The 17,813-nt window shown below is 40.0% G+C and overlaps 1 protein-coding gene across 1 annotated transcript in view; it reads right to left on the minus strand.

The window, feature by feature from the left end:
* Positions 1-17,813, minus strand: part of LOC311629329 (thioredoxin domain-containing protein 3-like) — a gene marked incomplete at both ends in the record, with an annotated part of 70,640 nt that overhangs the window by 51,148 nt on the left and 1,679 nt on the right. Inside the window, 7 exons of the mRNA XM_084897303.1 lie at positions 3,672-3,841; positions 6,119-6,309; positions 7,356-7,448; positions 10,392-10,465; positions 11,266-11,329; positions 15,798-15,914; positions 17,493-17,564. Of these exons, the coding sequence (XP_084753429.1) occupies positions 3,672-3,841; positions 6,119-6,309; positions 7,356-7,448; positions 10,392-10,465; positions 11,266-11,329; positions 15,798-15,914; positions 17,493-17,564 (781 nt within the window). The remainder of the gene's footprint in view (positions 1-3,671; positions 3,842-6,118; positions 6,310-7,355; positions 7,449-10,391; positions 10,466-11,265; positions 11,330-15,797; positions 15,915-17,492; positions 17,565-17,813) is intronic.

Raw genomic sequence — 17,813 nt, forward strand, 5'->3', positions numbered from 1 at the left:
AAAGCCAGAAGTATGTTAAAAAAGGACAATATACAACAACCAAAGGTGCCTTATCTGGAGAATGCAAAGCTGCTTCAACTTTCAAAAATCACAGTAATTGCCATATCATCAAACTCAAGGAAAAGCAATAATCACTTTAGTAGACACAGAAAAAATCTTTGGGAAAATGCAACATCCATTCATGATTTTTTTTTTTTTTAAATCCACAAACTAGGAATAAGTGGAAATTTCCTTAATTTGATAAAAGATATATAGCACTAACATTACTAGTATACTTAACTAGAGGACCAATGCATAAAGAGTAGGCCTTCCTTCTCTGGGCTGCTGGCACTGGCTTCCCTCTGGTACCCGGGACCAGGCTTTTGCCATAGGGGGAGGCCTGCCCACCTGCCGCAGCCCACTGGTCAGTGGTCTGGGCCTCCGTCTTTGGGGCACTCATCGAGCCCCCCAATTGATCTCCCTGCCGCCGGCTGGTGGCCTGGGCCTCCCTCCACTGGGCAACCATGGGGCGATGGCCGGGCCCCCAAACAATAGCATCGCACCCGCCTTGGCTGGCCTGGCACCAGCGGGTGTCATAGCGTGGTTCTGAATGGTCATCCGGATGGTCGTCCTGATGTTCTTTCTGCTGTTTGGCCATTTGGTTGATTTGTCTATTACACTTTTATACATAGAATGGTAAAAAACTAAATGCTTTCACTATAAGGTCAGGAACAAGGCAAATTTGTCTACTCTTGCCTCTCCTAGTCAACATCATACAGGAAGACCTAGCCAATCAGTCCAAAGATACAAGCAAAAGGAATAAAGGTATACAGATTGTCTTGATTTGCAGTGTTATTATTGTTTACATCAGTAGTTCTTGGCCAGAAATTTGATCCCCCAAGAGTGCACTTGACAATGTCTGGAGACATTTTTTGTTGTCACAACGGGGCATAGTGAGTGGGTAGAGCGGGGTGTGCAGGGATGCTACATCTGATGAGTAGAGGTCAACGGTGTTATAAACATTTTGCAATGCACATGACGCAGCCTCCCTCAACCAAAAACTATCAATTATCTAGTCCCAAATATAAGTAGGTCTGAGATTGAGAAATCCTGATCTGCATAGAAATTCCTAAGGAGACGACATCAAAGCTTCTAAAACTGAGTTCAGCAAGTCAGAGAATGCAAGGCCAATATTAAAGTATTTTTCATACACTAGGAATGAAATAGTGTGAAAGTATGGTTTCTGTTCTTACTCTGCATTCCACTCTGCTATGTGAATATAGGATTAGATTAAAAATAATTAGCACTTGGAGGGATCCAAGATGGCTGCGCCCAGGTGAACACCTAGCCGCAGCCGCACACAACAATTTCAATAAAATACAACTAAAATATAAAACGGACATTGCCCAGAACTACAGGAAGGTTGACTGACTGGAAATTCTACAGCGAGAAGTAAGGAGAAAACCAGAAGGAGGCGCGGAGGAGCTGGAAAAGCCCAAGGTACAGAGACGCGGCGCGCGGAGAGGACGGAGCCGGAGAGGAGGGAGGCCGAGTGCCTGGCGGGCGTTCCCTAGCGGGAAGGAGATAAACACTCCGACTGTGCTGGGCCCCCGACTGCTCTGAACCCCAGTTCTAGGCCAGACCCCGGGGACTCAGGCTCAGCCATAGGGAGCTGGGCTGTAAGTCGGAACCCCGGGGTAGCGGAGAAAGGAGGTCCCGGAGGCGCGCACACTGCCCCCAGAGAAGGGACGGTCGGCTGTGCCGCGGGATTGCCCTGACGGGAAGGAGACTGGGGCTCCAGACTGCTGTGAACGCCACTTCCAACTCCACTTCCAACTGAACTGAACCCCAATACCAGGCTCATTGTGGGAGAGCATAGACTGTTTGGCAGCAGGCGAAAATCGAGGGCACCTTTCTCTCAGAGGCGCCGGCAGCGAGCACTGAAGGACCCGCTTAGGGCGGGGCTGACGGAAGCCAAAGCTGCAGGCTCCACCCTGAAACCCCGTCCCATCTGTAACTGCGAAATGCGACAACAAAATAGATCACAAACGAAAGAAATGGAGGACAAAAAGCGTCTGGATATAGAGTTCAAATCTACGCTTATAAGGTTTTTCAAGAATTTCCTAGAAAAGATGAATAAGGCCTATGAGGATATGAAAAGAGATCAACTAGAATTAATAAGGAGTCAACAAGAAATGATAAGGGATCAACAAGAAATAAAGAATACATTGTCTGAAATAAAAAATATTTTACAGAGTCCTAAAAACAGAAGGGAAGATCGCAAGAATCAAGTCAAAGATTTGGAACATAAAGAGCCAGAAGACACTCCTCCACAGAAGCTAGAAGGCAAGAGAATCCAGAAAATTGAAGATAATGTAAGAAACCTCTGGGACAACTTCAAGCGAACCAACATCAGAATTATGGGGGTCCCAGAAGATGAGAGAGAGCAAGATATTGAAAACATACTGAAAGAAATAGTGACAGAAAACTTCCCCCACCTGGTGAAAGAATTAGACTTACAAGTCCAGGAAGCGCACAGAACTCCAAACAAAAGGAATCCAAAGAGGACCACACCGAGACACATCATTATTAAAATTCCAAGAGCAAAAGACAAAGAGAGAATATTAAAAGAAGCAAGAGCAAAGAAGGTAGTAACTTATAAAGGAGCACCTATACGATTGTCAGCTGACTTCTCAACAGAAACCATGCAGGCCAGAAGGGAATGGCAAGAAATATTCAAGGTGATGAATAGCAAGAACCTACAGCCAAAAATAATCTACCCAGCAAAGCTATCACTCAGAATCGAAGGCCAGATAAAGAGCTTCACTAATAAAAAAAAGCTAAAGGAGTTCATCACCACCAAACCAGAATTATATGAATTGCTGAAGGGGGTTCTTTCAGAAGAGAAAGTAAACAAAGATAAAAATTATGAACAACAAATACGTAATTATCAACAAGTGAATCTAAAAACCAAGGAAATTAAAAAAATCTGATGAATAATATTAACTGTTGAATATAATAGAATCAGAGGTATGGAAGGGGAGTGAACTGACGATTCTTGGGGAAAAGGGGAGAGGGGGGCGTGGGAACCTGGTGGAGGAGAGCAATGGTGGGGGGAAAAAAAGGAACATTTGTAATAATATGAAAAATAAAAACTTATTAAAAAATAAAAATAAAATAAAAAATAAATTAAAAAAGAAAAAAAAAATAATTAGCACTTTTTTAAGTGTAGGCACTATATTTATGTTTTCTTATTTTCATCTGACTTTTTTGTTATTTTTTAAATTTTATTTTTTTCTTTTTCAATTAGTTTGCATTCAATAATATTCTGAATCAGAAGAAAGAAAGAGACCTGATAAAGCATCTTTTACAAATGATACTATTAATGAGGGGTTGACTCAAGCTTTGAATTAAGGCATTTCAGAAATTAAAAATGCCAATTTTTATTATATAATAATCCCTGCCATGTTAAAATCTTCTCTCACACATTTATAAACTGGAAAATACTTTGTAAAACTCTTTACTGCAAGTTGTTTTATTATTGAAAATTTGTAAATTAATATTAACTAAATTTCTTACTTTAGGTTTTTTTTCTTCAAAGTTAAGTCCTAAAATAATATATTTTAATGTAATTACACTAGGGTTTATTCAAATCCATTTATGAAATAAACAATTTGTACCTTATTTCTTACCTTTCTTTGCTTGAAAGAGATCTGGTCGAAGTAATGCCAGTATCTTTTCTACTTTCATGTTTTTGAAATCAGGGAAGAAGATATCAATAAACTTATGAACATTTTCTTCATCCTCTTCAACATCACAAAACTGATGTATATTTTCTTTATCCAGATATTCTTCTAAAGTGCTGAAATTCAAAATATAATTTAAGATTATAAGATGAAGTTTAATAGCCATGACAGAAAATTAAAACTGATAATATGTTTACAAATAATTCAGAGTTTAGTAAAACAAATAAAAGTCTAATTTCACATAAAGATAAATTGCATTTCTCTATCACATTAAAAATATAAGCCAGTCAGAGAAAGATACATATCACATGATCTCACTCATTTGTGGAATATAATGGACAGCATAACTTGGTGAACAAAAATAGATCCAGAGACAGAGAATCATAAAAAATACAGTCAAATCTCAAAGGGAAGGCAGGAGAGAGTGGGTGGGTAAGAGATCAACCAAAGAACTTGTATGCATATAAACATATCCAATGGACACAGACAAAGGGGAGCAGGGGTAGGCTGGGAGACAACAATGGGTTGAGGGGACATGTAATACTTTCATCAATATCCTCCTCAACAGGGCTTAAGCTCCACAGGTTAGGGCCAAAAGAATTCCAATGGGTGGTGCTATTGCTTTTCCCTAAGCTTATACTGCATAGAGAGGAATGCTTAGCTTAAGAAAGATGGTTTCTGCCCTGACTTGTTTGGCTCAGTTAATGGAGCATCAGCCGGAGGACTGAAAGGTCCCAGGATTGATTCTGGTCAAGGTTATGTTCCATGGTTGCGAGCACATCCCCAGTAGAGGGTGTGCAGGAGGCAGCTGATCGATTTTTCACTCTCATCGATGTTTCTAAGTCTCTATCCCTCTCCCTTCCTCTCTGTCAAATATCAATAAAATAAATTTTTAAAAAAGATTTAAAAAAAGAAAACAAAAGAAAGATGGCTTCTGCAGTATGAGGGGAATAACTCAGCACAGGGATTCTGGTGGCTGACCTCTCAGTTCTCTTCTCAGAGCCACCAACCCTAGCCTCTCTTCATATAGCTCTAGTCCATTCTGTCTTTAATCCACTAGATCCCAGGGTGAGTGGCCGAAAATGAAATTTTGTGTGTTGGCCATTTAGGCGGATGCCTTTATTTTTAGCTATCTCTCCCTTGCAGACAGAAACCCCTCTTTTCACTGTCCGATGTTATGTAGGCACTTTTCCTAATTCTGATGCTCTGGGCTCAGGAGCCCAGTTTGAGGTTAGATCCTAGACTTCTCAGATGAAACTCCTACAGCTGAGATATCCCTCCAGAAATTCAGCTGCCACCTGTGGGAGCCCCGTCAGCCCCTCATGCCTCCACACTTCCTACAAGTAATAATGTGGCCTCCTTTGGATGTCCTTGGCTATAAGGCTTCTCTCCATGTGGTCCTCGGTTGGTTATTCAAGATAATTTTTCTATTTTTTAGTTGTAACTCCAGGTTGGTCCTGGGAAGAGGTGAAGGTAGATTCCACCTAACCTGCCACATCGTTTGACAAATGATTATCATTTTCCCTTAAAACTCTGAAAGTAAGTAGCACTATTTCTAAAGCCCTTTGTCAGCAGTTGATTTACCTTAGTGAGCGCTTCTATCCCACTTAAATTTTGGAATGAGTGATAGTAGCATCTCCATGCTACCGAAAAAGCTCTGACATTGCTACAAATCAGTAGGTGTTGGTACTTAAGAAAAGCCAATACAATACATTAATAACACAACAAGGAAAATTTTGGAGATTCCAAACCAGCAATGGAGAGGTGGTCTACCCAGCATGGGAGACACACATCATGAAGCCTCAAGACTTAGCTAATCTCAATTTGTTCCTGTTTACCTACCTTTCCTTCCAGCACAACACTGATAACCTTGGTATTAAATTCTGGATTTTCTGAGTCTTCAGATGAATAAAAGACACAAATAGTAGTTCATAAAAACCAACCTTCTATAAGTTAACATTTGATTTCAAATATTTAAAAGCCCATTAGCAAAAATAAAAACTACTAAATTCTTAGCAACATATAACCACTAAATGCCTTAAGCAAAAGGGCAGAGTACATTTGATATCTTTAGGACATAGGAAAGGTGTAAGCAGAATGTGGGAAATTGGGAGAGGAGATTGGAGTCTACCCTCCGAGATCCAGCCAATGAAGCCAGACTGGTATGTCCAGCTGTAGAAAGACAAGTGAAAAATTTCCCCTTGTTAATCCTCTTGATATAAACTTTCAGGGCAATCCCAGTTTTACTGAACATACAGTGCGTTAGATTGACTGAGAGAAATACTTGCAGCTTTAACATAAATATGCTTGTCTTTCGATTTTGAGATATTTGGGCATCACTTTTCATTACCTACTAAGACCTTGCAAATCATAAGTTCTTGGTCTTGAGCTACCTGCCCCACTTTTTCTTCACCACTGGAGGTGTGTCCATCTCAGGTTGATCCTCAGGTGGTTCTTGCGGTTCGGTCTCAGGTTCAGTTATATTTTCTCCTTCCAAGGCAAATTCTTGTTCATTGCTTCGAGATACCACTAGAACATAGCTCAGTCTATTTGTCATTAATGAGACAAACTCTTCAAAATCAGGCTACAAAATAAAATGATAAACTGTTCAGGCTCTTGAAATGGATAAGCTAACATGGCAGCTACTACCTAAGTCAAGTAGCATCTTCCCCTTCATGATCACTGGGCAAGGGAATGGCATCCTAATTAAGGTCCAGTTACAGACACATCTTTCAAGGATTAAAGTTCAAGGCCAGCAGGGATTGATCTTAAAGATAGTCTAGTAACTATTCTCAAACTCTAGGAGGTTTCCAACTCATCTGAAGGGCTTGTTATGTAAACACAGGTTTCTGGAGTCCAATCCCAGAGTTGATGATGCAGTAGATTTAGGATGGGTCCCAGGAATTGGATTTTCTCCAAAGCTCCCAGGTCATGCTGGCATTGCTAGTCTAATCCTTTCCTGGGGCTAATAGAGATGCTTAGAGTGGTGCAGCTAGTTTACAAAGTGCAGTGCAGTAGGACTTTCTCCATGATGACAAACATGTTCTGTGCTCTTCAACATAGGTGGTTAGTGCAAATGGGACTGCATTTTTATTTAGTTTCTATTTAACGTATTTAATGTATCTAATGGCTACCATATTGGACAGTCAACTTGTAGAAGCTATGTCTCCCCACTCATAAGCCAGTGCACTTTCCAATACATGGCACTGCCTGTATCATATTCCGCCAAGCAAGACAGAATTAAAAAATAGCTTGAGAGAAAGTTTGGGTACAGAAAGAATTAAAGCTTTCTTGGAAAGTGCATGACAAGTAGCCTTCAACCTGGGATAAAAATCTACAGGAAATTCCTGGATATTTACTTCCAGGCTCATGCAGCAAGTCTTAGAGGACATAAGGTAATGAGGCCTTCACTCCAAAAGAACACAATCAGATCACCCACTTTTGATTGACTGCTGGAGATTTTTCCAGAGTCACCATCTCTGGTATTACCCTGCTATGGACAAAACAGGGGGAGCAGGAGCTTATTTGGTTGGTTACACTTATGCATTTGCCTTTCTATGATGAGGATCTACAGCCTGTAAGAATGTAATTTATTTGAAAACACAGTGGGGTTTTTGTTATACTTCTTACCTGCTCTGATATTTTTCTATAGAAGTCCCTCACTTGGTTTTCAGTGAGCACTCTATTATCTTCTGCTTCTATGACAAACCCTGCATTGGCAATCTTCAATGAGAGAAAGCAAGGTCAGATCTAGAGGTTGAAGGAGCACATGTAAACCAACTCAAGGACATTTATGTCCTAGGCTTAACATACCACCCAGATTTTCATGTAAAGATTTCAGCACAATCAATAGGGCACAAGATTTGAAGAGGCTCAAAAATAAATATCACAGAAGGCCCTTGTCAAGCGCCCTAGTATTTAAGTTTTCAAGACTTAATCCAGAGACATCACAATATCTATATTATTTAATTGAATTGCCTCAAAATGTGAAAAAACTAACTGAATCACTCATGAAGATATGTTTCTTTACCATCCATTCATTTTTTAAATCACTTTTTTAAGGCTTTACTTTGTTAAGGTTATAGCTGATGATCTATTATATTTTAATTTTCTTACAACAAAACTAATAAAATTATGGGAAAGGGCAGAATTTAAGATTTAGTCATGCTTTATTTGTCTTTAAAAAATGTAATTTAATGATATGTCACACTCAAGTATAATAAAATGTAACAAAAAGCAGTTTTTAGTGTAATATAACAAATCCAATGAGGAACTAAACAATGAAATATAATAAATAATACACAGTCCAAAGTGTAACCTGGATTCAAAGCAACTTAGTAATTACATGAAATTATATCAATAATTTGACCTCAGTACACAACACCAACTCTTTCTGCTTCTATTATTAAAGCAAGCTCTGACCTGGTTCCATGGGCTGGATTGACATTGCAGAACTATATCTACATCTTAGTGACTCTTCTTCTGACATTCCATTTGAAAAATTTCTAAATACTCAAATCATGTCTGCTAAGTTACTACTAGTAAGTGTATGACAAAAGAAAATTCAAGCAACTTTTAAACTTGATTACTTCTTCTTTGCTATAGTTTTAAAAAATGCAGTGTGTTCATTTTCTTTTTATTAAAACATTTCTTAAACTTTTTCTGCCCTGTGGGTTATGTAGCTTTTTACTGCATTCCAGAGAGGTGAGATATGTAGTAGCTATTCATAATTTACATTTCTGTCGAAACCAGTTTGGCTCAGTGGATAGAGCGTCAGCCTGCAGACTCAAGGGTCCCAGGTTCGATTCAGGTCAAGGGCATGTACCTTGGTTGTGGGCACATCCCCGGTAGGGGCTGTGCAAGAGGCAGCTGATTGATGTTTCTCTCTCATCGATGTTTCTAGCTCTCTATCCCTCTCTCTTCCTCTCTTAAAAAAATCAATAAAATATATTTAAAACATAATTTACATTTCTGAAATGTTGTTTAGTATGTCAAAACAAAAAATTTCAGATAAAATGATTAAAAGTATTGCCTCAACTAAAACAACTGTATAATTTGAAAATCTTCACTATTATAGCTATTAAAACATACTAGAATAAGTAACAGCAAACCATTGATATAGATATTATTTTTGAAAACTTTATAAAATACTAGAGGCCTGGTATATTAAATGCGTAAACTGGGGGCGTGTCCCTCAGCACAGCCTGTACCCTCTCCAATCTGGAAACCCTCTGGGGATGCCCGACTGCCAGTTTAGACCCAATCAGTCGGAAGGACATCTCTCTCATAATTCGGACTGCTGGCTTGTAAACACTCGCCTGCCTGGTTGCCTCATTGCCCCTAACCAATCTTCTTGCCAGCCTGATTACCCTCTAACCCCTCCCCTGGTCTGACTGACACCTAACCACTCTCCTGCTAGCATGATGAACACCTAACTGCTCCCTGCTGGCCCAATCACCCCCAACTGCCCTCCTTTGCAGGCCTGGTCACTCTACAGGCTTGGTCCCATCCACTGCCCTCCCCTGCAGGCCTGGTTGTCCCCAACTGTCCTCTCCTGCAGGCCTTGTTGCCCACAACTGCCCTCCTCTGCAGTCCTGGTCGCCCCCAACTGCCCTCCCTGCCAACCAACTTGTGACATCAGGGAGTGGGGCCATCTTGTGACAATGTGGGGGTAGCCATCTTGTGACATAAGGTTGTGAGGGTCTATTTGCATATTACCTCTGTATTATATAGGATAAGTAATATATGGGGCACTGAGGTACAGTCTGTGTCCCCCTTCCCACATACACACCAGAATCTGGGAAAGGGGAGTGAGGTTTATACTTAGAGAGAAGTATCAATTGAATCAACTCATAATTGGGAGAGAGAATATTTGTACCATGACCCATGGACCATTAATCAGTGATAATGCTACTATAGCTAAAGAAAGAATGCATGATGGGAAGTTCATTGAGAAATACCCAACCCCTTCTGAAATAGCTCTCTATGTGATCTCCTCTACTGCACATGCAATATTCTTTCAAATTTCAATATAATTTTGTTGTTTCTACACAAAGTCTTTATTCAGGGGTCAGCAAACAATAGCTTGCAGTCAAAATCTAGCCCACTGACTATTTTTTAAAAATAAGGTTTATTGGAACATAGTCACATTGTTTGTGCACATAGTGTCTGCTGGTGCTTTCTCCATATGACCGCAGAGTTGTTGTGACAGAGACCATGTACCCAACAAACTTGAAAATAGTTACCAAATGACCCTCTATAGAAAATGTCTGTTGACCTTTGCATTAGAAAACAATTTTCTTCTAAATTTTTGTTTCTCTAAAGCAAAATATTAAATACTACATCCATAAGTTATCATGTATCTAAAAAGGACTATATATTTATGAAAACATACAGGGAATAAAGCAAGCTAATTTCAGCTTATAACAAGTTTTCACCCAACATGAAAAACATTTGCTACAATCTAATAGAAGAATCAAAGTTATTTAAATAAGAATGCCTGAGTGGTTCTGGCCTTTTAAAGACAAAACATTCAAAGCCATTCGAGGCACCAGAAATTCATGATGTCCTGTTTTTATTCTAAATGATAAGCTTATCTTTAAATTGACAATTAAGGGGTTGTTATTTTTCAGTTAATTTAATCTATTGTTGTGAAATATTACTTACATTTTCTTTAATTTCTATAGTTTTTCCAGTATTCATAGCCTCGGGTTTGATAATAGCAATACTGTATATTCGGTCTGGGGAAAAAATAAATAGAAAAATTTCATTGTCTTGGCCATCTAGATAATGAAGATTTTAGTAACAAAAATGTATGCTATGATGTTCAGTGGATTTTTGTCCATAGACAGCTTTGTTCTAATTGTGGCATTTCAACTACCCAAGTGGTTCTATTTGGAATCAAGGTTCACTTACTATCAATACATTTGCATACAAGAGAAACATTCAAAAGATTTTGTAGTAAAAATAATAATAGTAGTTGTTGTAAATAAAATAAAAAGAAACAAAACACACACACACACACACACAAATAAATAAATAAATAAATAAATAAATAAATAAATAAATAAGTAGGCATTGGTTCTGAAAGGCTCCAGACTATAGAGAGCAAAGAAAAGGGGAAGGGAAGCAAAAGAAATTTCTAAAAAAAAAAAAATTTTCCTCATTGATTTCATAAAGGAAGGGAGAGGGAGAGAGAAACCAGAAACATCAATGATGACAAAGAATCACTGATTGGCTGCCGCGCCCCACACAGGATGGTGCCTGTAACCCAGGCATGTGCCCTGACCACATGCCCTGATTGGGAATAAAATCATGACCTTATGATTCATAGGTCAACACTCAACCACTGAGCCATGCCTGCTGGGAAAAAGAGGTTTCCTTTTAATAACTGAGTCTAGTATTGCACAAACCATCATTCATCCCACCAGTTCCTTATCAATTCACATTGATGTTATCACCAGCTCTTTGTACTTTAGGTGATGCTGTGGTGAGCATCCATGTACTACAAATCCCTTGCCATTATTTTAAATTTTCTTACCCATAGATTCTTTGGATCCTTTCCTGGCATCTGCATTTGGGTCTCCAAGTGTAATTTCATTATACTATGAAAGAAAAATGCAAATAAAACAATTACATTTTAATATGGTAGTGAATTTTAGAAATTTTCTTTCTAATAAATATTTATAATTCAAGGAATAAAAGGTAAAGTGGAAATGTGCCTGCATTTATCTAACACTGCTTTTCCCAAACTTTCCAATAAAATAGGATAAAGAATATTTAAAATAGGTAGGGTAGGGGAACTATCATAAATAATGTATATATGCTGTATGGAAATGGTTTAAAAAAAAAACTTTAAACTTAAGAGGAGTACAAGGAACAAAATTAGAAAGAAGCATATATTAATCAGAAAACAATCTATAATAATAAAAACCTACCTGGTCATTGCATCCTCACATGATGCCCTCATGTCATCACAAGATGGCCATGATAAGATGACCACCACAAGATGGCCAGCAGGGGAGGGCAGTTGGGGACATTTTTACTGGCAGGGAAAGGTCATTGGGGGGTTGAGGGACCAAGCCTGCAGGGGATGACAGCTGGGGTTGACCAGGCCTGCAGGGGAGGGTAGTTGGGGGCAATCAGGCAGGCAGGGGAGCAGTTAGTGGGCAATTAGGCTGGCAGGCAAAAGTAGTTAAGGGCAATCAGGTAGGCAGGCAGAAGAGCAGTTAGGAGCCAATAGTCCTGGACTATGAGAGGGATGTCCAACTGACGTTTAGGTCCGAGGGGTCCCAGATTGGAGAGGGTGCAGGCCAGGCTGAGGGACCCCCCTCATGCACAAATTTTGTGCACTGGGCCTCTAGTAAATACATAATTAAAAAATCAAAAGAGTATTTGATAAGTGTCAAAATCCATTCCTGACTATTACTATTAGTAAATTAGAAACAGAAAGATAACACCTTAACTTAAAAAAAAAAAAAAAAAAAAAAAAATCTTGCTCAAAACAATAGTTCATTGCCTACTATAGGCTAAAATACCGGAAAGGATGGGGGCAGTAATGAGGGTCTTCATAACCTGAGAAGCCCTGAAAGTGCTTCTGTGATTCTGTATATATCTATAATAATAAAGCCCAAGCAATCTTTATAGTGGAAGGACCAGAACTACCAGGTGGCTCTGATGCACACTGACCACCAGGGGGCAGACACTCAAAGCAGGAGTTGTCCCCTGGTGGTCAGTTCACTCCCACAGGGGGAGCACAGCTCAGCCAGAAGCCAGACTCATGGCTGGCAGGCTCAGCCACAGAGGCAGGAGCCTCTGCCATCTCCGCTGCAGGCAGTGGTAAGGAGCGAGGGGTCTTGAACTGCAAGAGCCCCAAACTGTGAGAGGGATGTCTGACTTCCAACTTAGGCCTATTCCCTGGGGATATTGGGCCTAAGCCAGCAGGCAGACACCCCCCAATAGGTCCCAGACTGCAAAAGGGTGCAGGCCAGGCTGAGGGTGCCCCCCTCCACCCATCCAGCCCACGAATTTCTTGCCCCAAGTCTCTAGTTTATATATAAACATTGTTTTGGCAAGAGAATAAATAACTTTTGTCTCTTTTTATAGCCTTTGTTTTGAAATCTATTTTGTCAGATTGTTACTCCAGCTTTGTTTTTTTTCATTTGCATGGACTATCTTTTTCCATCCCTTCACTTTCAGTCTTTGTGAATCTTTTATTCTGAGATGGGTCTCTTGTAGATAGAATATATATGGGTCATGTTTTCTTATCCATTCAGGTATCCTGTGCTTTTTTTACCAAAACACTTAATCCATTTTCATTTAAAGTTACTATTGATAGGTACTTATTTATTGCCACTTTTTTTCTTGGTACCTATGTTCCTCTCTTTTTCTTCTTAAAGCTGTCCCTTTAACTTAATATTTTTTACAATGCTGGTTTGGTGATAATGAACTCTTTTAACGTTCTTTGGGGAAAACTCTTTATTTCACCTTTAATTGTAAATGATATCCTTGCTGGATAGAGTAGTCTTGACTTCTGGTCCTTGCTTTCCATTACTTTGAATACTTCATGCCAATCCCTTCTGGGATATAGTGATGCTTTTTGTTTTGGGGATTTTTTTTTTTTAAATCAGCTGATAGCTTTATGGAAACTCTCTGTTTTTCTCTTGTTGCCTTTATGATTATCTCTTTAACTTTTGCCATTTTAATTATGATGTATATGGTGCGGATCTCTTTGAGTGCATCTTGATTGGGACTCGGTGCTTCCTGAACTTGTATGGCCTTTCCTTTCACCAAATTAGAGCAGTTTTCTGTCATTGATTCTTCAAACAGGTTTTCTACCCTTTTCTCTCTTTCTTCTCCTTCTGGTACCCTATGATGTTGGGATGGATATTGTTACCTTTCATGTTGACAAACTTCACTGAAACAATCTTGTTGTTTTTTTTTTGTTGTCGTTGTTTATTGTCCTTATGTATTAGGTTTCCTGTGGGACTCAGTCATGCAGTTTCTTTTATCTCTTTAGCTGGATGCTCTAGGAATTTCCTTGTGTGGGTTCATTGGCTCTCCTGTTATAACTGGGTCTTGATTGTCATTGTCCTGTTTGTGGGTGGAATCCCCTCAGGCTGGATGACTTTGAGGCTCAACCCTGAACACATCATGTGAGCTTTTTAAGATGCTGACAGAACAAAAGAAAAACCGTGCAAAGGAACCCAACAGCTACAACAAGAACAACTGCAAAAGAAAAAACGATTTAGGAAAGAGAAAAGAGCACAAGAATAATAAAAGGAAAAAAAAAAAGCAGAACATGAGAATAAAAAAGAAAAGAAAAACAAATATGAATTGTGAAAGAGAGAGGAAAATATATGAATAAAGCATAGAAAAAGAAAACAGTATAAAGGAAAATAAGTGGAGCCGAAACCGGTTTGGCTCAGTGGATAGAGTGTCTGCTTGCTGACTGAAAGGTCCCGGGTTGGATTCTGGTCAAGGGCATGTACCTTGGTTCTGGGCACATCCCCAGTAGGGAGTGTGCAAGAGGCAGCTGATCGATATCTCTCTCTCATCGATGTTTCTAAATCTCTATCCCTCTCTCCTATTCCCTGTAAAAAATCAATAAAATATAAAATAAATAAATAAATAATAAGCGGATTTGTCCCCGGCAGGATTCATCTCTCCTTGGTGAATAGAAGCCCCAAGTCTTTCAACCCTGGATGCTACAGAGGTGGCTATTCCCAGCTCTGATACTCTGGGATGGGAAGCTCAGGTGGGGGTCCAGGCCTCACTCCTCTCAGGGGAATCTCTCCACTCCCGCCCCATGTAGCCCAGATATCTCTCCACACTCTTGGGCTGCTGCCCCTGAGAGCCCGGCCATCCCTTCTCATGACCCCTGCTCTTCCTACCAGTCCCAAGGTAGTTTCTGCTTTTCCTTCTTTAAAAAATCTCCTCTTTAACTTGTCTTCAGTTGGTAATTCAGAGGGAATGTTCCCTAATTGCATTTTACTTCTAGTTTGGTTCCAGCAGAAGGTGCAAGCAAGATCTACCTACTCCACCGCCATCTTCTCCATTGCTTAATTCCAAATTTATATATATATATATATATATATATATATATATATATATATATATATAACCTTAATATGCAAATAGACCAAACAGCAGAACAACCAAACAACCAGTCACTATGACGTGTACTGGCCATCAGGGGCCCGCATGGAACATGACAGGAATTGGCAGCAGGAGGCAGACCACATAACATAGTGGGTGTTGGCTGGCGTGCATTGGTGCAGCAGGTGAGTGGGGGCACCAGACCAATGTAGTTTCTGGGTGACTTTGAAGCTGGTCACTGTCATCGGGGTGAGCCTCTGGTGGTTACTGAAAATTCTTTGCTCCCACACACCATAGTCCCGGCCAGGGCTCACCCCACTCACACCTGCAGCCAGTGTCAGAGCAGCCCCTACATCTGCTGCCAGCTCCCAGCGCCAGTCCCGATCACTAGGCACTGTCAGCAGGTGCAAGGCATGGATGCTGGCCCCAATCACCTCCCCCTGCCCCTGAGGGACAATTGGGGCAGCAGCCACTAGTCCCACCCACTGCTGGCACCAGCCCCAATCACTCCACACGCCATTAGTGGGTGCGAGTGGGGCCCGAAGCCATCAGCATGTGGGAGCAGCAGCAGTGGGAGCGGGGCTGCCAATAAGCAGGGAATTGGGGCCCAAGGCGGGAGGGCCTGAGAAGGGGCCAGGAGGATGGGACGAGAGCCCCCCTTGTGCCCACAGGTCCTTTTAAGGTGCATGGATTCGTGCACTGGGCCCCTAGTATTTAATAACAGACAACATCTCAAAAAAGCTTTCTTTTCTATTTGTCATCATCTTCTTAGGAAAACTTATTGGGAGTGTAACTGCTCAAAGAGTACGTGTGTTTTTTAGGGCCTTTAATTCATATTGCCAAGATACTTCCCAGAAAGTGCAATGTTTAGTTACCTGGACAGTTATAGAATTAGGGAAAGTGCTTTAGGAAAACAACGAAAAAGATGTCATAGCTATTTTAAAATACAAAGTGGCCAGGAGTGCAAACTATTACCTGAGGGCGATCCATTTCACCTGCTGCAATTTTCCTCTCCTCGTTCACCAAGTTAATAATTGTTTGATTAACAAGTGGTGCGTTTGCACCCTCGATCTTTGAAATAATTTTGCCATTCTTTAAAGGAAAAGAGAACATGAAGGAAACATTCATTTTCAAGGTAAGTCAAAAATTAACACTTCAACTAAACTAAGTAACCCCACCCTAACCCATACTTCCACAATTCCTTTCTTAGCAATTGTATTAGCCATTTAAAAATAAGGTCTCAGTGACAACCCATGCACCAATAGGTCACCAGTTCAATTCCTCTTGGTTTTAACCTAACTGCACTGGGTTAATTGAGTCTCCTGGTTAAGGTCTACTGACCAGGCCTGGCTAACTTGGCAGGGTGATGGTTATCCCAGAGCTCCAGTCTTTCTTCCTCAGTCCCCTGCTCCTAGCTGCTGCTGCTGCTGGAGTCTCCTCCCATTAGCTTAAGCCCCTTCCTACTTCATGCAGTTACTCATTCTGGTTCCCTACACAAACTCCAGGCCAAGGGGTCAGAGACAGTATTTTGGCAAAGCTGAAAATACTGAGTATCTGGCCCTTTACAGAAGAAGCTGGCTGACCCCTGATCTCATCCATCAAATCCTACAAAGCCAGATCCTACAATGCAACTGTAAACTCAATGAACTCAGTGATTCAGTTCCTTGAAGTCATTGCAAGAGTATTAACAGAGGGGAAAAGTTATATCCAAGAAGTGTTAAGTCATTATTTTTAATAGAAAAGATGAGAATTGAAGTACCCAGCAGCAGAGGAGGTCCTTGCCCTCTGTTCGAGGCCTTTCCTCACCACCCCAGGTCCCTAGCTTCCACACTCTTATCAAACAAGTTAGCACTTAACTGTGTACTCTCCTCTTAGAAAATAGCACTTACTATGGGTTTCTGATTATTAAAGTTGTGTGTTAACCACAGAATATTTGGATAATATAGAAAAGTATAAAGAAGAAAAATAAAATTATGCATCCTTTCCCCAAAATAGAGTCTGATGAATGCACTTTCTGTCTTCCTTTGTAAATACAAAGATAGAAGTTAATATACATTAAAAAATAGCGATCACACAGCTATTTCCTTAGATTGGTATATGTGAATATTTATAATCAAGACTCTCCTATTGGGTATCTAAGAAATTTCCAGTTTTTCACTCCGGTAAGTAATAATTCATCATACAAATGTCTGATTATTTTTTTAAAAAATATATGTTTTTATTGATTTCAGAGAGGAAGGAAGAGGGAGATAGAAACATCAATGATGAGAGAGACAATCGTCTGCCTCCTGTACACTTCCCCTTGGGGATCACAACCCAGGCATGTGCCCTGATCCTTAATTGAACCGTGACCTCCTGGTACATAGGTCAACACTCAACCACTGAGCCACACCGGCCAGGCTGTCTGATTATTTCTTTAAGAAAGGTAAATACATCTTGTGTTCCTTTTCTTTGATCAGCTCAGTGTGTGGTAGTCTAATCTCTCCATTATTAGCTCCTAGAATTCAGTTTATATAAAATATATTAACAGAGAAGCAAAGGTGAAGTAAAAGAAAAAAATCTATGACTTTCACCAGAAAAGAGTTCTGTGGTAATTTTATAATGCTACTTGCTCTTTAACTAGGAATTGGAATCTGATAATACATTTGAGAAAATAAATATTATACTTACAACACCAAAAAGAAAAACCGGTTCACAATTATCTCTAAATGGCTGCAAGGCCATAATGCTGTCAGCTTCAGCCTGGAAAATAGATATTAATATTTCAGATGATAATATAGGAAACTATATCTAAGTCATTAGATACACTATATTCAAACAAACAAACAAACAAACACAGATACACATACATTTTATTTTTATATTTACTCAGCATTCTCTTCGTATGGCTATAGTTGTTTTAAGGATCAAATTGCAAACACTGGCATATCAGGCTCTGCATCATTTGGCCTCAACCTGACTCTGGCTGTTCACATTTATGGCACCCTCACC

The sequence above is a fragment of the Pipistrellus hanaki genome (genome assembly GCF_964339955.1).
Source record: "Pipistrellus hanaki genome assembly, chromosome: 10".
Lineage (NCBI taxonomy): Eukaryota > Metazoa > Chordata > Mammalia > Chiroptera > Vespertilionidae > Pipistrellus > Pipistrellus hanaki.